This window comes from Aotus nancymaae, unplaced genomic scaffold (assembly GCF_030222135.1).
Source record: "Aotus nancymaae isolate 86718 unplaced genomic scaffold, 86718_ANA_hifiasm-v0.15.2.pri h1tg000006l, whole genome shotgun sequence".
Taxonomy (NCBI): domain Eukaryota; kingdom Metazoa; phylum Chordata; class Mammalia; order Primates; family Aotidae; genus Aotus; species Aotus nancymaae.
In genome coordinates, this window is record NW_026988417.1 from 749,060 (window position 1) to 776,779 (window position 27,720).

A 27,720-nucleotide genomic window follows, 5' to 3' on the forward strand; every position below is an offset into this window, starting at 1 on the left:
GACCCGGGCGGGAACGCGGGGCAGGAGAAGGTCCGGGAGAAACCTGCCTCGAGGTCTCGGCTTCGGGGCGTCCCGAGCGCCAGCCCGCCGCGGGGCCGAGCAGGGACGCCGGCCTGAGGGTGGGGAGCGGCGGGCACTGCGGCCAGGACGAGACAGGCACGCAGCCGACGGGGCAGGGCCGGGGCAGGGCTCGGGGCCGGAGAAGCTTCTGTCAGCCGCGACACCCCCGCGCGGCGGCCGGGTAGTGCAGAGCCGCTCGCGGGCTGAGGGCCGACTGACCTAGCTCCGGCTCCTCTTCAGAGTCGAGCAATGGCGCCTCTCAGGCTCTGATTGGCTACGCCTCCCAGGCTCTGATTGGCTACGCCTCCACACGTGACCCCCTGGGAGCCAATCATGACGGCCCGTCTAGCATGCGCTGATTGGCTCAGACCGGTCAAGGGCGGGCCCGCTCCCCTCCCCTGCTCTGTCCGGCTCTGCCGGGGGCGGTTCCGCCGGGGGCGGCTCTGCCGGGGGCGGATCTACTGGGAAGGCCGGCCTCTGCTGTGAAAGGCGGATCTTCCGGGGGGGCAGATCTGCTGCGCGGTTGGATCTTCTGGGGGTGCGGGTGTGCAGGGGGCGGATCTCAGGTGGGTGGGTCTTTGGGGGAGGATCTGGTGAGGAGGTGGAGCTTCTGGGGGGATGGATCTGCTGTGTGAGCGAATCTTGGGGGGCGGATCTTCCGAAGGGGCGGATCTGCTAGGAGAATGGATCACCTGGGGGAGTGGCTATTGGGGGCGGATCGGCTGAGGGGAATCTACAGAGGGGCGGATGTACCAGGGGCAGACCTGGGGGGGCGGATCTGCTGTGGGAGCGGATCTGCTGTGGGGGAGGATCTGGGGGGGCCGGATCTCCTATGGGGATGGATCTACAGGGGGACGCATCTCCTGTGGGGGTGGATCTGCTGCGGGGGGGGGTAGAATCTGCTGGGGGCAGTGTCCCGGAAGTCTCGCCTGGGCGCCTGCCCTGAGGCCCTTTCCATCCACACAGCCAGGTGTGTGGGTCCCTCAAGCTGGCCCAGACCTCCTTCCTGTCTCGTGCCCCTCTCCACACACCGTTCCCTGCATCACCTGAGGGGCAGCTGCCTGCAACAGCAGCGGACCCGCTTCCAGGTCGCCTGGGCGCAGTGGCCCCGCTGGCGGGGGGTGGGCTGCAGGGTTGGGCTGGCTGCGGACTCCCGGTGCCAGGAAAATGTCCCTTAATTACGAGGCCTCTTAGAATTTGTCTTGAAAGCCCATGGTCCACTGGCTTGTGATTCAGAAGCCACTACTGCCCCAAGTGCAGGGCGCTGGGGAGGAGAGGCCCTCGGGGAGAAGGCGGTCAGAGAAGACTGGGCTTCCTGGTCTGGGGAGGAGGCCGTGGCTGGAGGTTGAAAGTCGCCCCGCTGTGTTCAACAGACAGTTAAACGTTCAGAAGGAGAAGACTCTGGGCGCGGGGTGGTGCTCAGCCAGTGCCTGGGCCCAGGCCATGCTGGTGGCACCCAGGCAGCGCTGCCTCCTGGCTCTTGAATAGCTGTTCCTCTTCCACGGGACACCTGGCTCCCTCCGGGTCTGTGCGCGTCACCCCGACAGAGGCCCCCTGACCACTCATGAAACAGTAACCCTCACCATTGCTCTCTGCTTCCTGTCCTGCTCAGTTTCCCTCATCACCACTCACATGTTTATCTTCTGTCTTCCATCACTAGAAAAACCAGCTCCAGGAGGGAGGGGCTGGTATTCCCAGCCCCTAGAACAGAGCGCGGCATTGCGCGGAGGCTCAGTAAACATCTGGGGAGGAGTGCCTTCCCCAGGAGGCCTCAGACCCTGTCCCCTGGGGTGACAGCCGGATCCAGGTGGGGCTCAGGTCTGACCCAGCAGTCATTGCTGGAGGAAGGGCTGGTAGAGACTCTGAGGGAAAGCCGCCTGGGTCGTGACCTGGCATGTCCGAGTCGCTGTTCGGGCTTGCAACAGGGGTCCAGACCAGGCTGCGGGTGGGAGATGGGAGGCTGGGGGAGTATGGAAGCTGAGAAGTGGGTGGATGTTGGGGTGCCGTTTTAAGAGCAGCCCTGCTGGGGGCGCCAGCAGCAGCAACGGGCACAGGGATGGGTGCAGACACTGAGTTTCTGTTCCGGGGAGGAAGGGGAGCCACGGGGATAAGTCCACACTTCCCCAGAGACAGCAGTCGGAGGAGTTGGAGACACCCCTCCATGGGCTTGGAGGAGAGCACATTCCCTCCCGACCCCACCTGGCATCCAGGAGGGCCCGGCCTGGCCTGGGGGCGGGGCAGTGGCCATTCTGCCCTGGGACGGGGCAGCTCCCTAGGGCAGCCCCAGCCAGCAGCGTCAGGAAGGGAAAAGGAGACCCAGACATGCAGCTCCCTAGAGAGGGGTCCTAACAAAGATTTTTTGTGTGGTCAATTCCTGAATCTTCTGGAAGACCCATTGGCCCACTTGCTTGTAAAATCCAGTTTTATCGAAGAATCCGGCTGAGTCCGTTTAGCAGAAAACCCTCCTCCTGGAGCTCTGACTGGGGTTCCAGGTCTGTCTGATTGCCCTGCCTGTCTCCAGCTGGAATCCTGTTAGCTGGGTTTCACCAGAATCCCCCAGTCCCTGATGTCCCTCATTTTCCATCCAATGACCCCACCCTGCTCCTTGGCCAGCACCCATGGCAAGCCCCGCTGCATGGGCCCTGCACCTATGGTGCTACTCCTGAATAAAGTCTTCCGCACCAAGCTTTAACAAGTGTCACAGAATCATCTTTTCTTAACAGCTTCCACACATGAAAGTCAAACAAGGACGTTCTGGGGAAGCAAGCGTGGGCAGCAGCTGGGGTGGCACTGAGCACCCAGCAGATTGGGTGTGGGGGGACCCCCAGCAGCCAGGCAGATGGCTTCTCTCTGGGCTGGGGTCAGGAACCTCCTCTGTCGGCAGACAACATCCTGCAGGGAGTGAAGTCTGGGACTCAGGAGGACAGTCCCACGGGGCTGCTGGGGGAGCGCAAATTCCTGAGTGGGTTGAGGCAAGGGCAGCACAGGGTGACCTGGGGCCCTGGACCCGGCAGAGCTGAGACAGGCCTGTGGTCAGGGTCCTAGGTGAGAGGGACGTGAAGGTGCAGGTCAGCGGTTTAGATGGCGGTTGCTCTGGCTGGACCGCCCTGGGGTGGAGGTGGGTGAGAACGTGGGTAGCGGACGTCCTGGTCCTCCCACCGGCTGGCTGGCCGGCAGGGACTTCTGGAAAGAGCAGCCACGCAGGGTGAAATCACTGGTGTTTATTGGCTGTGATTCCATCCGGAGAGAACGCAGGCAGGGGCCCCGACATGCAGGAGGAGGCGCAGGCGCAGGACAGACGGACAGAGGACACCACGGTCTAGGCTAAGCTCCGCGGCCCGGGGCGCCATGCGCTGGGAACGGGGTGCGCAGGTTCTACGAGAGGACGCCCTGTCTGCTCAGAGCTGGCTTTGTAAGGTGTGAAGACAGGAGTTTTCAAAAGACACGACCCGGGAGAAGTCAGCGCGAGGGCACAGGGCGAGCAGTACCGACAGCCACGTCCCCGCCGGCCGCGTCGCAGGGCGCAGGGGCGCGGTGGCATCTGCCCGGAGGGGCGTCGGTGGTTAGTATTGCAGTCTAACGTTATGGCTTCTCTAAAGCTATGTAAGGTCATGAAGGTCAATGCCAAGCCACGCCCTGGCCCGAAACACGTGGAGACTTAATGCATTTTTTATGTGGACGGAAAGGGCCCGGGGCGCCGAGGCAACGCCCGTCAAGATAAAACTCATTAAATGCAAAGACCTCATTTACCTGAGATTCAACAAATTGTGATGCAAATTAAACACGGATGGAGGAGAACCGAGCGCTCGGCGCCGCCCCGCGGGTCCGCCAGGTGGATTCGGCCGCACTCGCGCCGGCTCCACGCAGGGAACCCCGCAGGCCCCACGCGAGGGGCTGGCCACGCTCGGAGGAGGTGCTGGGCCGGAGCGCGGGGTCCGCAGCGTCCGGAGCGCCCCTGCCCCGGGTGCCTCGGGCCTCTGCGGCCCGTGTGGAGGGTGCGGTGTTCGACAGCGAAGGCAGGGTCCTCCCCAGGGAGAAGCAGCAGCCGCGTCGGCGGAGAGGCAGGGCCGGGCAGGGGCGCGGGGACGGGGGCGGGGGCCGAGAGCCCCCCAGACCTATTGCTTTGTTTCCTTTAGTTTAGAAGTGGACACGGCCGCGGCGTTCGCAAGAAGCAAAACCTTCCCGAGAGGGGAGGGGAGGACTGGGACAGACAAACGGACAGGGGTGCGAGGGGGGCAGCCACGCGCGGGCGCGAACACTCCACTCGGGGCGGCGCCGTCCGGACCCCGGAGTCCGCGCTCGGGAGGGGGCCCAGGCCCCGGCCGCACCCCCATTTCCTATGGCTGTGCTCCTGAGTGTGGCCCCGATAGGCCCCCCCGCCACGGACGGCGCGCACAGGGGTGGTCGCGGGGGCTGCCCTTGCGGCGGCCCTGGCCTCGGGCTCGGCTGGGTGGGCGGTAAACGGCGAGAGGAAGGGGCGTCCCAGGCGCTGGGGGTCCAGCCACCCGCGGGCAGAGGAGCGCGGGGCAGGTCCCCGGCCCGCGGCGGACTCAGGGGTCCTGGGGGCGCGCGCCCCTGGCCGGGTGGGGAGGCGGCGGGAGGGGCGCGGGCGGGCGGGCCTGGGGCTATATGGCTTATGTCGCAGGGGGGCTGCACTCTGCTCGTCCCTGGGGGCCTCCGCGGCAGGTCTGTTGGGGGCGGGGCGGGGGCTCCGCGGGGCCGTGTCCCGCGCGGGGCTACTTCTTGAGCATGTCCTGCAGCGGCCCGGGCAGGTACTTGATGACGGTGTCCAGAATGCTCTCGTCCTCCTCCTCGACCTCGTCCCCGCAGCCCGGCGGGATGGCCTTCTTGGGCCGCGTCAGGCTCCCCTCCGAGTTGGCCTCCATGGCGGCCTGGGCCTCGGCCTCGCGCTCTTCCTTCTTCTTGATGCCGTACTGCGGGGGAGGCGGGGGTCAGAGCGGGGGTCCCGGCGGCTCCGGGGCAGGCCACGACCTCCCGCCCCGGGAGGGTGGGGGGCGGGGGGTGGCCTGGAAACCCCGGAAGGCGTGTGCACGGCCCCCTGGCCCACCAGGCACAGGAGGACCCCAGGAGGAGAAGAGACGCCACCCTCTTCTGAGCTGAGATGGAGGGAGCAGGGGCTCCCATCTTCCTTGAGAGGGGGCCACAGCCCCACCTCTGGCTCCAAACCCAGCCCAGCTCCCATCATCCTGCCTTCCAGGAAGCCTCCGGCCTGGGGCAGGGAGGCGTGGGCAGGAGGCTCCTCGAAGAGGTGGGAAGAAACAGTCACCCGGCAGTTGACCCTCCTGCCCAGCGCCTGGTCCACGACCTGCAGTCGCACTCCCCAGCCTGACCAAGGCTGCCTGAATGCGGCCAGGGCCCCAGCAGGGCCCCTCCCTGGCAGGCCACTGCAGCTCAGTCGGCGGTCACTTCCAGGCACTGGGGTCCTGGAATCCCACCCAGCGCTGCCCACCTCGCTTCTCATCCCCCGTGCACGTGTCTGTCCGTCTCCCCTCTGTAGCGGCTGAACATTGGCCTCCTGCTCTCGTTTGGAAGCAGGTCTTTGTTGTGATTATGGTATGGGTGGGGACGAGGCCGTCATGGATTTGAGGGGCTTGAAGTCCTGTGAGAGCGTCCTTGTAAGAGACAAAGGACTGACAGGTGGACGGGGCGGGCATGTGAAAGCTCAGGAAGTCTGGAGTGGTTCGGCCACAAGCCAAGAAACACCAGGGATTGCGGGATCCCCAGACGAAGGAAGGGGCAGGGAAGGGCCCTCCAGGCCTCCAAAATTGTGAGAGAATAAATTTCTGATGTCAGGCACCTGGGTTTTGGGTCTTGATCAATACACTTCTCACCCAACACTCCTCCGCCCCTCCCAGCCTTCCTGTGAGCCACCAGACCAGGGAGCCTGTGGTCATGGTGAGGCCACGGAACCACAAACAGCCTCCTGCCCAGGAAGGTGGAACTGGGGGGGCTGGGCCGGCCCGGAAGGATTCGGGGCCTGGCGTCCTCGGGGAGCTGCTCGTCCATCCCCGGGCAGGACCCCTGGGCCAGGTCCAAGGCCCTGGGTGATTAAGGGTGCTCGGGAGCAGTGAGGGTGTCGGCAGCTGCATCCAGGAGAAAGCTTTTAGGAGGGGAGGGGGCACACCTGGAAATTGACAGCACAGAGGGGGCCTTTCTGTCCGGGAGGAGCCCCTCCCCCTGCCATTTCCTGCTGCTGGTGCTGGGCAACCCCTGGCTCTCTAAGGAGGCCCCTCCCTCCTCCCACACGTGGGGCTGCCGTGTGCCTCCCAACCCCACTGAGGGCGGCCTCCGCACCTCTTCCCTCCCCTGGGGCTGCAGATGGCTCTGGGTGTGGGGGCCAGGGCCCCCTTCAGTGAGACGGAGAGGAGGGCGCCATGCTCCCAGCCACCTGTGCCAGAGCACCACCCGGCCACTGAGGAGAGGGACGGTGGGCTCGCCCCAGTCCTCAGCAGTCCCTGTACACTCTTGACAGAGCCAGGAATGTGGGGTCTCCTTGGAGAAGTGAAGGGCACAGGGCAGGGACATCCTCCGCAGGGGACGGGGTGTCACCCAGAGAACAGAGCCCTGACCCCCATGGGCAGCAAGAGCAGCCCGGTTCTCATCCCAGCCATCCTTAGCGGGAAGGGCAGCGGCTCCAGGCAGAGGGGCATGTGCTTCTCATCCTGTGGGGCCTGGAGTGGGCAGTGCCCCTAGGAGCTAGGTCCGGCCAGAGGGAGCTTCCCCCCAGTCAGGGGTGTGGGGTCTGTGCACGCCATGGCAACGTGTGCCCGACCCAGGTGCTGCTGGGCGTGAGGGCCAGGGCCACTCTGCTGGGAACATGGGCCCCGGGGCTGGGCTGCACACCATAGCCTGGCTTCCATGCAGTCCGGCTGAGACCCGGTTCTGAGGCGTCTGCTCCAGAGACAAACACGCAGGCACACCCAGCCCCAGGCCCGCCGCCGCGCTGGCGGCAGCTCTCCAGGAAGTAACACCCAAGGACGGGAGTGGCCTCTGGGGGAAGCTGGGGGGCCCTGACACATTCGAGGTGCGACCCTGAACCCTGAAGACACTGTGTTGCAGAGAAGAAAAGACAACGGGTGCTGATCAATGCTGAGAACCAGTAACAGGACCTAATGCCCAGCACTCAGCAGCCACGGGGACGCCTGCCCCCTGCTGTGCAAGCTGTGGGGGTGCAGTGCATTGGGGGAGGCTGGTGGGCCCTCAGAAGACCCCTGCAGGAAGGCCCAGGTGTGCGCTGCCCAACGTGGGTGGCTGGACGCTTACACAGGCCAGAGGTGGGTGAGTGCTCGGAGCTCGGGGACCCGTCTCACCCCACCCCTCCCCAGGCCTGGGCCTGACCAGATGGCTGCCTGACAGGAGGTTTGGGCGACATGCTCCTCTGGGAACTGCCTGGGGGGCTGGGTGCTCCAAAAGGACCCAGTCCCCATCTGCAGAGAAGCCTTGGACAGGGTGGCTCAGCACGGCTTCTGTAACCAACCCCTGAGATGCCTGGGGGTGCCACAGCCGGGGCTGCTAGAGGCAGATGTTCTGATCAGGTGGCCACGCCTGACAGCCCCCCACACCCAAAGGCTCTGAGAAGGAGGGCTCTGTGGGGAAGGTGTGGACTGGGGGCTCCAGGGCCTGAGGGGCCGGTCATGCAGCCCCGACACTGCTGTCCAGGTCATGCAGCCCCGACACTGCTGGCCCCGTCCCCGCAGCCCTTGAGGGCTGAACATGACCCCCTGAGCCTGCCCTGACCTGCCTCTGGGGACCCCGAGGAATGACATGGCCTGGAATAGCCAGCTTCCCTCTGAGATCACGCCAGCAGAAGCCGGAGCCCCAGAGGCCCTGACGCGCTCTCAAGACCCTGCCTGGACACACGGCCCCAGACACAGCCTTCCCAGCCCTCCCCCCACCCCTGCCTTCCGTCCCTTCCTCAGCCCCACCCCACCGCCACCTCCACTTCTGACCCAGCAGGGCTCTCAGCTCTGTTCCCTGTTCCCTGTCTCTCTCCCTCTCTGTCTCTCTCTCTCTCTCCGTCTCTCTCCTCTCTGTCTTTCTGTCTCTCTATCTCACCCCTCTCTGTGTCTGTCTCTCCCCTCTGTCTCTCTCCCTCTCTCCGTCTCTCTCCCTCTCTCTGTTTCTCTCTGTGCCCCTCCCTCTCTCCGTCTCTCTCCTCTCTGTCTCTCTCTGTCTATCTCACCCCTCTCTGTGTCTCTCTCCCTCTCTCCGTCTCTCTCCTGTCTTTCTGTCTCTCTTCCTCTCTTTCTGTCTCTCCCTCTGTCTCTGTCTCTCTCTCTGTGTCTGTCTCTTTCTCTCTGTGTTTCTGTCTCTCTCTGTTCTCTGACTCCTCCTCCCTTCTCCTCCTGTCCACGTCCCGCAGTCCTGATACCCACAGTCTTCTTCTGGGCTCATCCGAGGGTTCCTGGCTGAGATACTGCATTTTCTGCTGACTTCCTGAAGCCCGGGGTCAGCTGGGAGAGCCGGGTGCATGAGCCACCACCACAGAAAAGTCCATAAACAGGAAGCCCCTGGGAATGCCCAGGGACCCTGGGTGGGATGCCAGGGCACCCGGCGCCCATTCCCCATCAGCGGCTGCTCTGTACCCTCCAGGGTGTATGCCGGGGGGAATCCGTGGGTGGGGAGGGCTGGCCTTTTGGGTAGAGGGGCTGCATGTGTCCCGCCTGGGCAGCCCCCGCCCGCCCATGTCAACTTCTGTCCACTTCGGGAGCTCCAGCCTCCCCACAAGACGTCCTGGAGCCCACCCTTCCCTGGGTGCGGCTGACACAAGGCTGGGTCCACCAGTTCTGGGTGCCTTGGGCGGCAGGGAGTGGTCCTGGGGGTCTGAGCCTTCCCACCCGGCAGCCAGGCCATCTTGGCCAGTCCAGGGCAGGGGACTGAGGCGACCCTCTGGGAAACACAGCTCCGGCCTGCCAGGCCTGCTGCGGCCCCCTCAGGGCCAGGGCATGGGCTGAAGCACTTGGCCCCGGGCAGCACCCAAGGCCTCTCCTATGTGGGAGGTGAACGTTTCCCAGGCTCCCTCACCCCTGCGTGGGGATTCCTGGTCTCTGCTGCTGTCTGTGTCCACCTGGCTTCCAGCCAGGGCCGTGCTGCAGCCACCCAGGAGGCGGGAGTGCGGCCGGGACCCAGGCCTCCCTCAGCACCCCTCCCGACCTGGCCGGTGTTGGGACGGCGCCGAGGGGGTGACCGCGTATGGCTGTCCCTGCGCTGGGAGCCTGGGCCTTGCTGCTGGCTCAGCCTCCGGACCCGCACCCACTCTGGACCGCCCCGCAAAGCCCAGCGGGTGCCCCCCTCCCTGCGGCCTCCAGGCCAGGCGGCTGCCCCACGACCCCCGCCCCGGGCAGCCAGGCGCCACCTTCTCCCGCAGGGCTGGCCATTGGAATGCAGGCCCTGTGGTCAGGAGCAGGAGGGCTGCGCCCACGGCGGGAACCCAGTCCAGAGCCCCAACCCTCTCCGCCACCCCGAAGCCCGCAAAGGGGAGGAACCCAGGGGGACGCCCGCCCCTTCTCCCGCGGCCCTTCCTCCCAGGCCCCACAGGCGGCCGGCCCGGCGCGCACCTTGTCCCGGATGCCCTGGCGCACGGCCTCGCGCTCCGCCTCCATCTTGGCGTACTTGGCCTTGCGCTCCTCCTCCGCCTGGCGCAGGGCCTCCTGCCGCTCCTCCTCCTTCTTGGCGGCGTCCGGGTCCTTCTCCTCGTCACCCCCGAGCATCTTCCCCATGTCCTTGGTGGCCCCTGGGACAGAAGGAGGTGATTCAGAACACGCCATTCAGACACCCAAGGCTGGGCTAGTGTCCCAGCCACACACCCCCCACCCTCCATGCACCCGACCCTCTTGCTGCCCCAGGACCCTCCAGCCACTTCCCGCACCCTCCAGCCACTCCCCCCACCTCCATCCCCCCACCCTCCAGCCACTCCCCCCACCTCCATCCCCCCACCCTCCAGCCACTCCCCTCACCTCCATCCCCCCACCCTCCAGCCACTCCCCTCACCTCCATCCCCCCACCCTCCAGCCACTCCCCCCACCTCCATCCCCCCACCCTCCAGCCACTCCCCTCACCTCCATCCCCCCACCCTCCAGCCACTCCCCCCACCTCCATCCCCCCACCCTCCAGCCACTCCCCCCACCTCCATCCCCCACCCTCCAGCCACTCCCCCCACCTCCATCCCCCCACCCTCCAGCCACTCCCCTCACCTCCATCCCCCTCCTGCTGCACCACCCACCTCCATCCCCCCACCCTCCAGCCACTCCCCCCACCTCCATCCCCCCACCCTCCAGCCACTCCCCCACCTCCATCACCCCCCTCCTGTTGCGCCCCCCACCTCCATCCCCCCACCCTCCAGCCACTCCCCCACCTCCATCACCCCCTCCTGTTGCACCCCCACCTCCATCCCCCCACCCTCCAGCCACTCCCCCACCTCCATCACCCCCCTCCTGTTGCACCCCCATCTCCATCCCCCCACCCTCCAGCCACTCCCCCACCTACATCCTCCCTCCTGCTGCACCCCCCACCTCCATCCCCCCACCCTCCAGCCACTCCCCCACCTCCATCACCCCCCTCCTGTTGCACCCCCATCTCCATCCCCCCACCCTCCAGCCACTCCCCCACCTACATCCTCCCTCCTGCTGCACCCCCCACCTCCATCCCCCCACCCTCCAGCCACTCCCCCACCTCCATCACCCCCCTCCTGTTGCACCCCCATCTCCATCCCCCCACCCTCCAGCCACTCCCCCACCTACATCCTCCCTCCTGCTGCACCCCACACCTCCATCCCCCCACCCTCCAGCCACTCCCCTCACTTCCATCACCCCCTCCTGTTGCGCCCCCCACCTCCATCTGCCCCTGACCCTCCTGCCCCGGACGCTCCATCCAGTGTGCTGGGTCTCCTGCTTTGCTTTCTGTTTCTCAAGGGACACAGGCCCTCCGTGGGGGGCGGGAGAGGCGCTGTGTGGCTGCGTCTGCGTATGCGCCTGTGTGTGACTGCGTGCTTATGCTGACGTGCATGTGTGATGGTGTGTTTGTGTGCACCACGTGGTTGTACGTCTGTATGTGGTTCTGTGTGTAATATGCATGCCTGGCTGTGTGGTTGACTGTGGTTGTGTGATCAGGCTTGTGGTTGTGTGTGCAGTGGTGTGTGAGTTCCTGGGGGCTGATGCGTCTTCTCTGGTCCTGTGTCCAGCAGAGGCCTGGCCTCCTGCTGATGGTGTGGTTCAGGGTCTATGCAGGTGGTGGGTCGCGGGGCAGGGCTGGCTGTCAGAGGCAAGGCCACCAGTTCTGACTCTGGGGCAGACGCTGGCACAGGGTTTGGCAGGGGCCCTGCTGAGGCTGCAGAGACTGCTTGTTGCTGGCACCCAGGCCCTAATTTCTCTGCAGTGCCAGCCACCACTTTTCTCATGAGCTCCTGATTCACAGGCCCCACAAACACCTCCCTAAACAGCTCTGCAACTCGGCCCACAGGACAGAGATGCATAATCACAGCCTCCGAATCCAGCAGGCACCGCAGAGAGCCCTGGCCCTCAGCAGCTCCAGGGAGCAGAGCAGGCCGGCTGTACCCAGCACACAGGTGTCACTGAGGGAGGTGACCTGGCAGAGAGGCCAGGCCCCCCCATGACCACTCACCCCCCTCAGCATTGTAGGGGTGCTCCGGGACCAGCCTAGTGTGTGAGGGGACTCCGCCCCAGGCTGTTCCTACAAATGATGCTCTCCTCCACAGCACCCCAGCCCCAGTGCAGGCGATCCTCGGAGCTCAGTGCTCGGTGCTTGGGCACGGGTCTCTGCCCCTCCTTGCAGGTCTTGCCTCTGGCTCTGGCCCCTGGATGCCAGACCTCCTAAGGACTGCCTCCAGCCAGCTGAGCATGCCTCGGGCATAAATCGTCAGGTGGAAATGTAGGTTGGCCTAATACCACCCAGTCACTTTCCACCTGGGTCCAGACGTTCCCCCCGCCCCATCTGTGTGAATTCAGCAGCTCCGTGTCTGTGTCCCTGGCGCTCCGGGGGCCTCCACCCCATTACTACTTTGATACCGGGAAGGTCCGTGCTGTACGGAGCCTCAGGAGGTGCCCTCGCCTGTAGCTGCCTCTGCCAGTCCCTCGGGAGTGAGCTTCCCGTCAAGGATGGCAGGAGCTGTCATGTGAAAGGACGCCAGCTGTTGGTGGGAGGAGAACAGCTTTTTGGTCGAGTGCTCTGGGCTGAAGGTGTCCCTCCGACGGGCCAGGCCTGCATCCTGCGGGCATCTCACCCCGATAGCCTGGCTGCCTGAAGCTATCGCAGGCAGAGGGGTGTGGGGAGAACAAGCCCATCTTGTGGCCTCATCACCGTAGGGACAGGCGGGCAGCCTATGCTGGGCATGCGGCCATGGCACAAGAGCCTTGCGGTCAGTTTTCAGACTCATCTGCAGCATTTTGCAAAGCAGATTTTAGGCCAATGACTCGAGGGAAACTGGGTCACAGAGTGGAGTTGCTCATAGATTCTTCTAACAGTCCCTGATGGTTGGACCGGAAGTTCTGCCTCCCACGCTGCTGACTCTGGCCGGCATGTGGGGGAGGCAAGGACAGCCCCCACAGTCCTGACTGCCTTTGTGCCAACCTTACTCCCCATGAGAAAAGCCAGTTCACCCTAAAGTGAGCGACCCGTAGCTCCTTCTCCCTCCTGGAAAGGACTGGTGTCTCTAAGAAGGTGGGTGGGCCTGGCCTCTCCCCACACTGCTGTCCCCAGGGAGGGAAAGGTGTTCCTGGCTGGGGTGTGGGCTGCAGGGCTCTCCCCTCCCCTCCCCTCCAGCTCATCACGTAGGCTCTAGGTCTAAAGCACCAGGTTTGCTGCGCTCTGCTCCCCGGGTGCCTGTGGGGGGCCCTTCCCTCTGAGAGTGTGGGGGTCCCACTTGAACCCTTGGCTGGTCCAGGTGCCACAGGCCTCTCTGGAAGGCCCACCTGTAAGAAGCGGGATGAGCCCGGGATTCAAGCTCCCCGCAGGCTGCAAAAACCCTCGGCTCAGAGGGACCCACTCGGGACGACCTGGCTGGAGCCTGGGGAGAGCCACAGATGCTGCCCACGCCCACTTTTCTGCTTGGGCGCTGCGTGGAGCCGCCTCCAGAACAGCTTCCAAAAGCTCGGAATGGGGCGCAGCCAGGACCTCGGCAGAAACTGCGGGAAGCTTGTTCCTGGCAGAGAAACCCAACGTGCCATTTTCTCTCCTGGCACAGATGCCTGAGCGGCGGGACCTGAGCACAGCCGGGGGGGCCCCCCGAGCCGAGTGGCCTCGACCCCGACACCCCGAGACCCGTGACCTCCAGATCCTGACGGCCCGCGACCCCGCCACCCCCGGACCCCTACGCACCCCGATCTCAAGACCCCGCCGGCCTCTGGACCCCAATGATCACGACACCCCGAGACCCCGCCGGCGCCCGGAAGCAGGAGCTGCGGTCCACGGGGTCCTCGGTGCACCCACATTCCCAGGAGAGTGGCGCTGGGACATCCCCGGTTTCCAGAGGAGGCGGCTGCGGCGCAGGGCGGTCCCACGTGGTCCCTGAGGCTGCGACACCCCAAGGCTGAGACCCCCGAGGCCGCCGCTCTCGAGTCTCCGATTGCAGGCGGGTCAGATTGGAGGCTGGGGGTCCCGCCGGGGCTGGGGTTCGCTACTGGCCTCACCATACAGGGGCGGAACCCACCCTCCCTGGTTCTCTGAGCCTCGGCTTCCCCCGTGAGAGGCGGAGGCGGTAGGGGGGCACCGGGAGCGACCCCTCGGGGATGACGGGGCTGGCACCCGCCCACAACCGTGCAGGCCGGTAAAGCCCCCGGTGGGGGAGCTCAGCCCCACCCAGGAGCCCGCCCCTACCTGGGGGTGCGGGTCGCGGACGCCTCCCTGGCCTCTGGCCCTGCTGAGACCCCACCGCCCACCCCACCTGGCGGCAGCAGAAGGGCGGAAGCTAAGACGTATCCTCTGCAGAGATGCGAGGTGGGTGGGGTCCTTGGAGCTGCCGCTCTTCTTCTGGGGAACCCACTCCCCAGACCTTTGCTGGAGCAGCCCCTACGCTCCCAGAACACCCAGGCGGGCTTTGGGGGTTCTGTACAGCAGCCGCCCCTGGGGTGAAGCCCTGCTCAGCGTTCCCTAACGGTGTAAGTACGATGACAGTGGCTTCACTCAATTTACTGTACATTATACATAAATTATGTGCATGTAAATAACGCAGCCATTAAAGTTGGCATTTAAAGCTTCATTCTGAACTAATTTTAGGTTTACGGAAGAGTCACAGAGATCGCATAAGAGGGCTCTCGTGTGCAGTGCCTGGGGCTCCCTGGACGCTGACCTTGCACCCGCCACCAAGCGCTCATCACAGCTGACAGCGGACACGGTGTCACCCAACTGCACCCAACTGCAGGCTTCCAGACACCTTTCTCTGTTGTGGGATACCAAATTCCATTCAGATTTATTTTTTATTTTTTGTCTTGAGACAGAGTCTCATTCTGTCACCCAGGCTGGAGTGCAGTGGTGTGATCTCGATTCACTGCAAACTTCACCTCCTGGGTTCAAGTGATTCTCCTGCCTCAGCCTGCTGAGTAGCTGGGATTACAGGCGCCTGCCACCACACCTGGCTAATTTTTGTATTTTTAGTAGAGACAGGGTTTCACCATGTTGGCCAGGGTGGTCTCGAACTCCTGACTTCAGGTGATCTGCACATCTCAGCCTCCCAAAGTGCTGGCATTACAGGCATGAGGCGCCCAACCCGGCCAAAAAAATTTTTTTTTTTTTTTGAGACAGAACTTCACTCTTGTTGCCCAGGCTGCAGTGCAACGGCATGATCTCGGCTCACGGCAACCTCCGCTTCCCGGGTTCAAGCAATTCTCCTGCCTCGGCTTCCCAAGTAGCTGGGATTACAGGCATGCACCACCATGCCCAGCTAATTGTTTTGTATTTAGTAGAGATGGGGTATCAGCACATTAATCAGGCTGGTCTCAAACCCCTGACTTCAGGTGATCTACCCACCTCGGCCTCCCAAAGTGCTGAGATTACAGTCGTGAGCCACTGGGCCCAGTAAGTTAATTTTTAAGAAGGAAAGATTACTTTTTTTTTTTTTTGAGATGAGGTCTCATTCTGTCGCCCAGGCTGGAGTGCAGTGGCATGATTTTGGCTCACTGCAACTTCTCCCTCCCCAGTTCAAGTGATTCTCCTGCCTCAGCCTCCCAAGTAGCTGGGACTACAGGCACCCGTCACCACGCCGGGCTAATTTTCATATTTTTAGTAGAGACGGGGTTTCACCATATTCGTCAGGCTGGTCTTGAACTCCTGACCTCTTGATCTGCCCGACTCAGCCTCCTAAAGTGCTGGAATTACAGGTGTGAGCTACTGCGCCCGGCTGGGAAAAATACTTTTTAACTTGAAATAAAGCTATGTGGAAAATTATAGAACCGAATGAAAAATTGGCAGGGCGCTGTGGCTCATGCCTGTAATCCCAGCACTTTGGGAGGCCGAGGTGGGTGGATCACGAGGTCAGGAGATCGAGACTATCCTGGCCAACATGGTGAAACCCTGTCTTTACTAAAAATACAAAAATTAGCTTGGTGTGGTGAGGTATGTCTGTAATCCCAGCTACTCAGGAGGCTGAGGCAGGAGAATTGCTTGAACCCAGGAGGCAGAGGTTGCAATGAGCCATGATCACACCACTGCACACCAGCCTGGGTGATAGAGTGAGACTCCCATCTCAAAAAAAAAAAAAGGATGGAATGAAAAATTAAATAATATCTAAGTAAAGAAAGACGCTTGTTATTTTTCTGGGCTGGGTAACTCCACATGTAAAGATGTCCATTCTCCCTAAACTCCCAAGAGTTAAGAAAAAAATTCTGGCTGGGCACGATGGCTCAAGCCTGCAATCCCAGCACTTTGGGAGGCCGAGGCGGGTGGATCACAAGGTCAAGAGATCGAGACCATCCTGGTCAACATGGTGAAACCTCGTCTCTACTAATACAAAAAATTAGCTGGGCATGGTGGCGCGTGCCTGTAATCCCAGCTACTCAGGAGGGTGAGGCAGGAGAATTGCCTGAACCCAGGAGGCGGAGGTTGCGGTGAGCCGAGATCGCGCCATTGCACTCCAGACTGGGTAACAAGAGCGAAACTCCGTCTCAAAAAAAAAAAAAAAGAAAGAAAAAGAAAAAAATTCTGTGAAATCTGACAAGCTGAGTGTTGCATATAGACCTGCAAAAGGCCCATTTGCCAGGACAGGCACCTGAGGAAGAAGATGGCAGTGAGGTCCACCAGATCCCAAGACAGGGTGATGATGGTGAGGGCGAGGAAGACAGACTACAGGCCCAGAGTGGGGAGCTCATCCCCATGCCCCCCTGGACACAGGACCCACACGTGGGACCAGAGACAGAGGTGGAGCCCCAGGACCCTGGAGAAAGAATGCAGTATCCCTAGATGGGACAGGATAATTGATGGGAAAGCATAAAAACTGGATTCCTGAACAACACACAGACACATTCTTGTTGATTATAGATCTAAATATGAATCCCAACTACATGCAGGCAAAGAACGAAACAGTCCTCGCCGCCCTCCGGCCTGTCACCAGCCGTATTGCCCTTTGTAGTTACGCCGTTACCTGAAACACACGCCGTCTGCTGTGTGTTTGCTTGTGATTGACAGTCTCTGCTGATAGAAAGCCCCACGGGAGCAGGCATGCTGACTGGCTCAGGGCTGCAACCCTGGCACCTAGAGCAGAGCCTGGCACACAGCAGGTGCTCGGCAAATATTTGATACTCAGTTTGTAAAATGCAAGCGGTATTTGTAACGTACTCAGCCACAAACAAAACCTTACGAAACCCCACAGCCAACATGATAGTTGATGATAGTGAAACAGACTCAGTGATGTGAACGGACGCTCACTCTCATTGCTCCTGCTCACCTTTGTGCCAAAGGACCTCACCGACACACTAAAGGCAAGAAAAACAAAAGGCATGAAGGTTGACAAGGAAGAAGTAATGACATAATCATCTATGTAGAAAATCCTAAGGAATCTACAAAAATACTACTAGAAACAATAAGTGAATTTAACAAGGTCGTAAGTTACAAGATTAGTAAACAACAAACAAATAGATTTGTATATACTAGCAGCAAACAATTGGAAAGTGAAATTTAAAGACAATTCCACTGATCATGCTGCCAAAGCCATAAACTCACCTATGGCTGTATTTTTAAATTAATATGTACGACCACTTCACCAAAAACTACAGAATTGCTGAGCGAAATTAACGATCTAAATGAACAGAGATATACCATGTTCATGAACTCAGTACTGTTACATCAGTTTTCCCTAGATTGATCTACAGATTCGATGCCATCCCAAGCAAAATGCGAGTTGACTTCTTTGAAAAACTTTATCACCTGTTTCTAAAATGTATATGAATATGGCAAAAGACCAAGAATAGACAAAACAATTTTGCTAACGGAGAAAAACATTACAGGACTTATACCACCTGACTTTAAGACTTACTATAATCAAGGAAGTATGGTGTAAACAAAAGAACAGACGTACAGATCAATGGAACAGTACAGAACTCCAGAAACAGGCTGGGTGTGGTGGCTTGTCCCTGTCCGTAGACCCACACATATATTGTCAATTGATTTTTGACAGAGCTGCAGAGGCAATTCAGTGAGGGTGAGGCAGTCCTTACTGTTTTCTTTTCTCAGACAGGGTCTCGCTCTGTTGCCCAGGCTGGAATGCCGTAGCACGACCATAGCTCCCTGCAGTCTCAACTTCCTGGGCTCAAGTGATCCTCCCACCTCAGCCTCCCATGTGCTACCGTGCCTAGTTAATTTTAAAAAAATTTTTCTGTAGAGACAGGGTCTCACTATGTTGCCCAGGCTGGTCTCAAACTCCTGGGCTCAAGCGATCTGCCTGCCTCAGCCTCCCGAAGTTCTGGGATTGCAGCACGGGCCACTGTGCCCGGCCCAATAGTGAATTCAGAAGTACTCACGTGCAAAATAAATACATACGCAAATGTTTTTCTTTACCTGACACTTTATATAAAAAGGAACTCACAATCAATCATAGATCTAAATGTCAAAGCTGAAATTATACAACTGCTAGAAGAAAACATAAGAGAAAATCTCTGGGACTCTGGCTTAAGCAAAGATTTCTTGTGTAAGTGACAAGAGCATAAATCTTAAAAAGAGGCCAGGCTCAGTGGCTCATGCCTGTTGCATTTTGTGAGGCAGAGGCAGGTGGATCACTTGAGGTTGGGAGTTCAAGACCAGCCTGACCAACATGGAGAAACTCCGTTTCTATTAAAAATACAAAATTAGCCAGGTGTGGTGGTGCATGCCTGTAATCCCAGCTACTCACGAGGCTGAGGCAGGAATTGCTTGAACTCGGGAGGCGGAGGTTGTGGTGAGCCAAGATCACGCCACTGCACTCCAGCCTGGGTAACAAGAGCGAAATTCCATCCAAAAAAAAAAAGAAGAAAATAAAGAAAGAGGAAATATTGATAAATTGAACTTCATCTACAGTAAACATTCTTGCTCTTCTGTGATATGAGATACAGAAATGCTTTCATCTGCGCTCCTGGTTCACACTCCCATGGCCCTTGTTATAATGTCGGGGCTCTTTAGAATCAGGAAACAGAACCTCTCTCTTGGACCTTCTGCCCTCTGTTCACCTGCGCAGGGCAGGACTCAAATCTTCCCCTGACTTCCCAATGGTGAGTCAGAAGCCCTCATTTCAGAGGGGCCCTGCCCCTCACTCTGGAGGAAGGAACGCCGCAGAGAGAGGCCAAGAAGAATCTGGACAGGCCTTGCTGCGTTAGATCACACCCTTTTCATTGGTTGCATTTATCTTTTCTTTTCTTTTTTTGAGAGAGAGTCTTGCTCTGTAGCCCATGCCGGCGTGCAGTGGCACAATCTTGGCTCACTGCAACCTTTCCCTCCTGGGTCCTGGTTCAAGCAATTCTCCTGCCTCAGCCTCCTGAGTAGCTGGGACTACAGGTGTGCGCCACCATGCCCAGCTAATTTTTGTAATTTTTAGTAGAGACGGAGTTTCACCATGTTGGCCAAGATGGTCTTGAACTCCTGACTTCATGATCCACCTGCCTCAACCTCCCAAAGTGCTGAGATTACAGGCGTGAGCCACCGTGCCCAGCCCATCTACAAGGACATCCATGCTTCCGTCACGCCTATCCAATGAAGTCTCCACAAGAGGCACAGAAGGCTGGGGGTTGGGGAGCTTTGGGAGAGCTGGACACATGGAGGTGGATAGGGAGGGGAGGAACTCATTCGTGTGCCAGAGGGTGGGTGCCTGGGACCCTTCATCTGGCTACATGTAGCCTCAAAAATATCCTATGCAGGCCGGGCGTGGTGGCTCACGCCTGAAATCCCAGCACTGTGGGAGGCTGAGGCAGGCAGATCACCTGAGGTCAGGAGTTTGAGACCAGCCTGGCCAACATGGTGAAACCCCGTCTCTACTCAAAACACAAAATTTAGCCTGGCCTGGTGGCGGGCGCCTGTAATCCCCGCTACTCAGAAGGCTGAGGCAGGAGAATCACTTGAACCTGAGAGGCAGAGGTTGCAGTGAGCCGAGATCATGACACTGCACTCCAGCCTGGGCAACAGAACGAGACTACATCTCAAAAAAAAAAAAAAAATCCTCTGTAATAAACCATAAGCATGTGTTTCCCTAAATTCTGTGAGCTTCTCCAGCAACTAAACAAGTCCCAGAGGGGGCTGCGTGAAGCCTAGCTTGAAGCTGGTCTTCACACATCCTAGGGTCCTGGACTTGCAACTGGTGGGATGGCAGGGCAGTCATGGGGGAGCTCTCGACCTATGCTCTCTGGGGCTGTCTCCGGGCAGACGGCGGCAGAATCGGATTGGACGGGAGGACGCCCTCTGCTGCCCACTGCAGGGCTGAGTGCTTGCCGCGTGGGGAAAACCTCACACACTTGGTCAGAGACGTCTTCTGTATTGATTGTCTGGGTGGTGTGAGGGCAGAGGGAGAACTGAGCTTTTATTAACATCTTCGAAAGATACTGTCTTAAAAAATGAAAAGGTACGCCACAGGCTGAGAGAATATATTTGCAAACCATACCTCCGATAGAGGTCTCATATTCATGGCTGGGCTCAGTGGCTGACATCTGTAATCTCAGCACTTTGGGAGGCTGAGGCGTGCAGATCACTTGAGGTCGGCAGTTCAAGACTAGCCTGGGGAACATGATGAAACCCTGTCTCTCCTAAAAATATGGATTTTTAAAAAATTAGCAGGCCGGGCAGGGTGGCTCACGCCTGTAATCCCAGCACTTTGGGAGGCCGAAGCGGGTGGATCACAAGGTCAAGAGATCGAGACCATCCTGGTCAACATGGTGAAACCCTGTCTCTACTAAAAATACAAAAAATTAGCTGGGCACGGTGGTGCGTGCCTGTAATCCCAGCTACTCAAGGAGGCTGAGGCAGGAGAATTGCCTGAACCCAGGAGGCGGAGGTTGCGGTGAGCCGAGATCGCACCATTGCACTCCAGCCTGGGTAACAAGAGCGAAACTCCATCTCAAAAAAAAATAAAAGTAAAAATAAATAAATAAGAGAGGCAGATGGCAAGTAAGTCCAGTCATGGACCATGTAACGTGACATGATGTCACAGCCATCGTAAGATGAGAGCCACGCGGTACCTCATCTGTTTGGGTGTGCCTCAGTACGCAAATACTCACCGCTGTGTTACGACTGCTGTGGCATTCAGGCGGTCTTGGGCTGTGCTGGGTTGTGCCCAGAAGCACCAGGCTACCCCAACAGCCTGGGTGTGCAGGGTTGCTCCCCTGGGTGTGCCTCTGTCACCTAATGACACAGCCCTCAGAACCTGTCCCCTTTGTTACCTGACATGTGACTGCATGAAAAGACACACTTGGCTATTAGAAATAAAGCTGATTACATGTTGGGCATAACGGAATTCAAACTTAAATCACACAGAGACATGACTACATTCCTGCTCAAATATCTGAATTAGAAAGACTGACTGTGCTAAGTGTTGGTGAGGAACACTGGTGGAAGAACTGGACCTGGTGGAAGAACTCATGCATACGTGTGGGAAGGTAAATGCTGCAAGCAGTTTGCAAACAGTTTAGCATTGTCCTGTACAGCTGACCACACCCACCAAATGACCCAGAAGTTACACAATGGCAGGACCAGGAATGTTCATGGTAGCTTCATTTGTAACAGCCAAACCAGAAAGCAACTCAAATGTCCATCAACAGGTGAATAGACAAGTAAACTGTGGTCCGTCCACACAGGGAGCACCACTTAGCAACAGAAACAACAAATTGCTGATACACCCAACACACGAGAATCCCACAGTCTTTGTGCTGAGTGTGAAGGGCCAGATACAAATTACCTAATTTCGTTTATGAGCATTTGGGTACAAACTAATCTATAGTGACAGAAAGAAAGAGAGACTGCCTGGGGCCAGGCAGACTTAACCACGACGGTGAGACTCACTGGAGTGTCCTTAACAGGGCAGTGGTTATTGAAAATAAATGTCACCACAACCGAATCTACCCGAAGCCCTAACAAATTAAAAGCTAGAGATACTGGAGGCCATTTTCCCTGATCATAATCTAATGAGTCACAAATACTAAAAACATGACCAAACCCATAACTACGGAAGTCCAATATTAGAAGCGTGGACGTAAGTAACCCTTTGACTGAAGGGGAAATAAAAACAGAAACTGTAAAACTTCTAGAAAGACACGAAAGACGAACACCAGGTGTCCCAACTTGGGGTCCACGACTAAAACCTTTTTGGGACGAAATTCATAGTCTTTCATTTTAAAAAAGAACGGAAAATATAGGAACTTCATTACCATCTTAAGAAATTTAAAAGAAAAACAAAACAAAATAACCCCAAATAAGACAGGAAGACATAACTAATGAAGACAAAAGCAGGAAGCGGACGATGGTGAATCTGCCTGCGTAAGACAGACTGACACGCACCGCTGCTGCTGTGACACACACAGCTTCGTGACACACACAGCTGCTGCTCTGACACACACAGCTTCGTGACACACACAGCTTCGTGACACACAGCTTCGTGACACACACAGCTGCTGCTCTGACACACACAGCTTCGTGACACACACAGCTTCGTGACACACACAGCTTCGTGACACGTGCAGCTGCTGCTCTGACACACACAGCTTCGTGACACACACAGCTGCTGCTGTGACACACACAGCTTCGTGACACACAGCTTCGTGACACACACAGCTGCTGCTCTGACACACACAGCTTCGTGACACGCACCGCTGCTGCTGTGACACACACAGCTTCGTGACACACACAGCTGCTGCTGTGACACACACAGCTTCGTGACACACACAGCTGCTGCTCTGACACACACAGCTTTGTGACACGCACCGCTGCTGCTGTGACACACACAGCTTCGTGACACACACCGCTTTGTGACACACACAGCTGCTGCTCTGACACACAGCTTCGTGACACACACAGCTGCTGCTCTGACACACACAGCTTCGTGACACACACATCTTCGTGACACACACAGCTGCTGCTCTGACACACACAGCTTTGTGACACGCACCGCTGCTGCTGTGACACACACAGCTTCGTGACACACACAGCTTCGTGACACACACAGCTGCTGCTCTGACACACACAGCTTCGTGACACACACCGCTTTGTGACACACACAGCTGCTGCTCTGACACACACAGCTTCGTGACACACACATCTTCGTGACACACACAGCTGCTGCTCTGACACACACAGCTTCGTGACACACACAGCTGCTGCTCTGACACACACAGCTTCGTGACACACACAGCTGCTGCTGTGACACACACAGCTTCGTGACACACACAGCTTCGTGACACACACAGCTGCTGCTCTGACACACACAGCTTCGTGACACACACAGCTGCTGCTGTGACACACACAGCTTCGTGACACACACATCTTCGTGACACACACAGCTGCTGCTCTGACACACACCGCTTCGTGACACACAGCTTTGTGACACACACAGCTGCTGCTCTGACACACACATCTTCGTGACACACACAGCTGCTGCTCTGACACACACATCTTCGTGACACACAGCTTCGTGACACACACAGCTGCTGCTGCTGCGATTCTGCGCTATTTTGGAGGTTCCAGTGACGTGCATGAGAAAATAAGACGCAGCCACAGGCCACATCCGGCCATTCGGTCAGCAGCAGGCTGCGTGTACGGCAGTGCCCTGGACGCGCAGCACCGAGTTCTCACGGTGCCTTTTCCTTTTTGAGAGCTGCTGCCCAGACTGCAGCTCAAGGGCGAGATCTCGGCTTGTTGCAACCTCCACCTCCTGGGTGCCAGCGATTCCCATGCCTCAGCTGGACAAGTACCCGGGATTGCAGGTGTGCGCCGCCACGCCTGCCTAATTTTTGCATTTTTAGCAGAGACGGGTTTCACAATGTTGGCCAAGTTAGTCTCAAACTCCTGACCTCAAATGACCCACCCACCTTGGCCTCCTGTGGGGATCGCTCCCATGTGAGGCCCCTCGGAATTGGGCCTCGCCATATGGTGAGCTTGAGCCCGGACACAGTTTCTCGTTGGAGGCAGTCGAGATGGGGGAAAGTTAAACTGAGATCGAAGGATATCTAAAAGCAACTTTGCTAGACGATAAGGTGATACCTATGTGGTCTGAGAAGACATTGTGTTTATTTTCTGTTTCTGCTTTTTATGACTTTGTCTACCCATTTGTTGGGTCCTGTGCTTGTTCTTGTGACTGCTGTTTGCACAGTTAACAGGCTTACTGCCTCTCTGGTGCCCTGCATAGATAGTTAACTTTTTAACTTTAGCCTTCACTGCTGTTTGCACAGTTAACAGGCTTACTGCCTCTCTGGTGCCTTGCATAGATAGTTAACTTTTTAACCTTAGGTTTCCCCAACCTGATAATGAGACCCGTCTGGATGACTTGATTGTATCGGATTATGTACCTGATTTTACTATTGTGTTATCTGCGGCCTAAGCTTGTATCCCAGGACTTTCTGTTCCCTTTGATGTATGAGATATTGGTGTCTGTTCCTGCAAACGAAGTAGGACAAAGATATATATACTAACTGTGTGCAAAAATAAATTTGTCACTTAAGCAAAAGCTTACTTGACCCTCCGGACCTCTCTATGCTTTCTCTCTTTTCTTCCAGCGCACTCCCCTATTCAGCTTGGGTTCCTCTTGCTGGCCAAGAGTCCCCGGCAGACGTGCCGGCCGACCGGGAGCCCAGAGCCTCCCAAAGTGTTGGAATTACAGGTGTGAGCCACCATGCCTGGCCTCACAGATCTGTTCTGCACTTAGATGTACAGGCTTGCCCTGGTGCTGCGGCTGCGGTGGTGTTCAGTGTGGGGTCTGCTGTGGTGTTCAGTGTGGGGTCTGCTGTGGTGTTCAGTGTGGGGTCTGTGGTGGTGTTCGGTGTGGGGTCTGTGGTGGTGTTCGGTGTGGGGTCTGCGGTGGTGTTCAGTGTGGGGTCTGTGGTGGTGTTCGGTGTGGGGTCTGTGGTGGTGTTCGGTGTGGGGTCTGCGGTGGTGTTCGGTGTGGGGTCTGCGGTGGTGTTCGGTGTGGGGTCTGCGGTGGTGTTCGGTGTGGGGTCTGCGGTGGTGTTCGGTGTGGGGTCTGCTGTGGTGTTCGGTGTGGGGTCTGTGGTGGTGTTCGGTGTGGGGTCTGCTGTGGTGTTCGGTGTGGGGTCTGTGGTGGTGTTCGGTGTGGGGTCTGTGGTGGTGTTCGGTGTGGGGTCTGTGGTGGTGTTCGGTGTGGGGTCTGCTGTGGTGTTCGGTGTGGGGTCTGTGGTGGTGTTCGGTGTGGGGTCTGTGGTGGTGTTCGGTGTGGGGTCTGCGGTGGTGTTCGGTGTGGGGTCTGCGGTGGTGTTCGGTGTGGGGTCTGCGGTGGTGTTCGGTGTGGGGTCTGCGGTGGTGTTCGGTGTGGGGTCTGCTGTGGTGTTCGGTGTGGGGTCTGTGGTGGTGTTCGGTGTGGGGTCTGCTGTGGTGTTCGGTGTGGGGTCTGCTGTGGTGTTCAGTGTGGGGTCTGCCGTGTGGGTCCGCCGTGTGGGTCCGCGGTGTGGGTCTGCTGTGTGGGTCTGCTGTCCGCAGCATGGGTCTGCCATGTGGGTCTGCGGTGTGGGTCTGCTGTGTGGGTCTGCTGTGTGGGTCTGCTGTCTGCAGCGTGGGTCTGCCCTGTGGGTCCGCGGTGTGGGTCTGCTGTGTGGGTCTGCTGTCCGCAGCGTGGGTCTGCACTGTGGGTCCGCGGTGTGGGTCTGCTGTGTGGGTCTGCTGTCCGCAGCGTGGGTCTGCCCTGTGGGTCCGCCGTGTGGGTCCGCCGTGTGGGTCTGCTGTGTGGGTCTGCAGCCCCAGGGCAGTGACCGCTCCATCTGGCCTCAGTGTGTAGAGGCTGCATCATCTAGGCTTGTGAAGGTAGAGTCCCTGACAGTCCCACAGCCATAAACCTTTTCCCGTCAACACAGGAGGGTAATCGGAGTTATACCCTAAAAGAAGACAGCCCGGTCTCGCTCCGTCTCTCCCACCTCTCTTCCTGATGACATGATCCTATATCTAAGAAACTCAAGACACTCCAGTAAAAACCTACCAGAACTCATCATGGAACGTGGCAGCATGACTGCACACAATATCCACACCTCAGGATTAGCAGTTTTGCCCCACGCTGTCGAGAACAAGCTAGAAACAAGGGCAGGAATGGCGTTCCACTTATAGTAATGAGAAAAATATACAATGAGTAAGAAAATATGACCTACTTAGAAATAAATTTCGCAAGGAAATCTATAGAACCTATGTCAGAAAAAATGACCTGTTTAAATTGCACGGTTTTGGAAAGACAGGCCTGATTCCCGGCGGGCGTGCTCAGTATCACAACGAAGCCGGCTGCACCAACATTCCTGTGTAACTGTACGTGATGTGCATTGCGCCTGCAGCTTAAACACCAGCGCTTTTTATCTTTTTGGGACTTTGGATAGAATGAAGGTTCATGTGGTAGAAATAATGTCAGAGAAGACTCAATCCAAGTGCCAAACGCACCTCGCGGGGGTGCGGGAAATGGCGTGAAGTCACAGAGACGGCTCCGGAGGGCGGCAGATTGGAGGCTGGCAAGTGTGGGAAGGTGCGTGCTCGGATTCTACGGGAAAGGTGGGCGGCCGCGGCCGTTTGGGAACGCGGTGCGACACTGCTGAGCAGGTGCGGGGTTCGCCCAGCGTCCGCTCCCGGGCGGCGTCCTGCTGGGGTGGGCGCTGCTCTGGGACGCTCACGCGCCGTCTGTCTCGGCGGCGGCCCTGGCATGTGGCTGGAGACGAGGTGGTATCTTGGGCGTGTGGCCATATGGCCACGGCACGTCCACGGCGGGGAAGCTCCCGCGGGCCGGAGGGGGAGGAGGCAGGGGCAGCCCGAGAGCCACGGCCAGACGAGCGCGCTGCAGAGCCCATTTTTGGAAGGCAGAAAGTGAAAGCAATCGCCTGTGAATGTGCCCACGTTTTCATGATTATCTAAAGACAGAGGGAGGATCGCAGGGTTACACACCAGGTTCACAGTAACCCTAAACCCTGGAAACATCACAGGTGTGCTTTCCAAGCTCTCAGGAAATCCTCACGAGGGCCAAGCGTCAGTCTGCGCCACACTGAGGCACCAACTCACACCCACTCGGACGCTATTATCAAAACCAGGAAATCACAAGTGTTCGCAGAGCTGGAGCCCTGTGCCTTGTCGTTGGGAATGGAAAACAGCACAGCTGCTGTGGGAACAGTCTGGCAGTTCCTCAAAAAATTAAACATAGAACTGCCATATGATCCAGCGATTCCATTTCTGGGTATAGACCCAGAAGAACTGAAAGTAGGGACTCACAGGTACCTCCGCACCGCTGTTCACAGCAGCATTAACCACAAGCACCAAGAGGGAGAAACAACCCAGGTGTCCATCGCAGATGAAGGGACAAGTGCAATGTGGTGCAGACACTATGGAATATCCTGCAGCCTTAAAAAGAGATTGAGGTCCAACACCATCTTCAACATGGATGAAGCTTCGGGACACTGTGCTAAGTGAAATAAGCCAGACACAAAAGGATAAATCCTCTAAGGTTCCACTTACATGAGGTCCCTAGACTGGCCAAATTCATAGAGACAGGAAGGAAAATGGTGGGTGCCAGGGACTGCGGAAGGGAGAGTGGGGAGTGAGTGTTTAATGTAGACAGAGTTGCAGTTGGAAATGATGGAAAGTTCTGGAAATAGAGGTGTTAGTTGCACAACACTGTGATGTACTTAATGCTACGGAATTGTATACTTAAAATGATTTAAATGGTAAATTTTATGCCACATATTTCACCACAAAAAAGAGAAGCATATACCTTACTTCAAACTATACTACAAGACTACAGTAACCAAAGCAGCATGGTACTGGCACAAAAACAGACACATAGACCAATGGAACAGAAGAGAGAATTCAGAAATAAGACTGCACACTTACAACCATCTGATTTTCAACAAAACTGACAAAAGCCAGCAATGGGGAAAGGATTCTCTATTTAATAAATGGTGCTAGGAGAACTGGCTAGCCATATGAAGAAAACGGAAACTACACTCCTGCCTGACAACTCATACGAAAATTAACTGAAGGTGGATTAAAGACTTA

The 27,720-nt window shown here is 57.9% G+C and overlaps 1 protein-coding gene across 3 annotated transcripts in view; it reads right to left on the reverse strand.

Moving 5' to 3' along the window:
* Positions 1-2,747: 2,747 nt before the first annotated feature.
* CPLX1 (complexin 1) overlaps positions 2,748-27,720 on the reverse strand; it is a 48,659-nt gene continuing 23,686 nt past the window's right edge. For 2 of the 3 annotated variants that reach the window (XM_064363762.1, XM_064363770.1), the window contains exons 3-4: positions 9,639-9,814; positions 4,700-4,994 (exon numbers count right to left, since the gene is read on the reverse strand). In XM_064363762.1, the coding sequence (XP_064219832.1) occupies positions 4,797-4,994; positions 9,639-9,814 (374 nt within the window). In that variant the 3' untranslated portion in view covers positions 4,700-4,796. Of the gene's footprint in view, positions 4,995-9,638; positions 9,815-27,720 lie in introns of all 3 variants that reach the window. The other variant, XM_064363758.1, reaches the window with a different exon arrangement.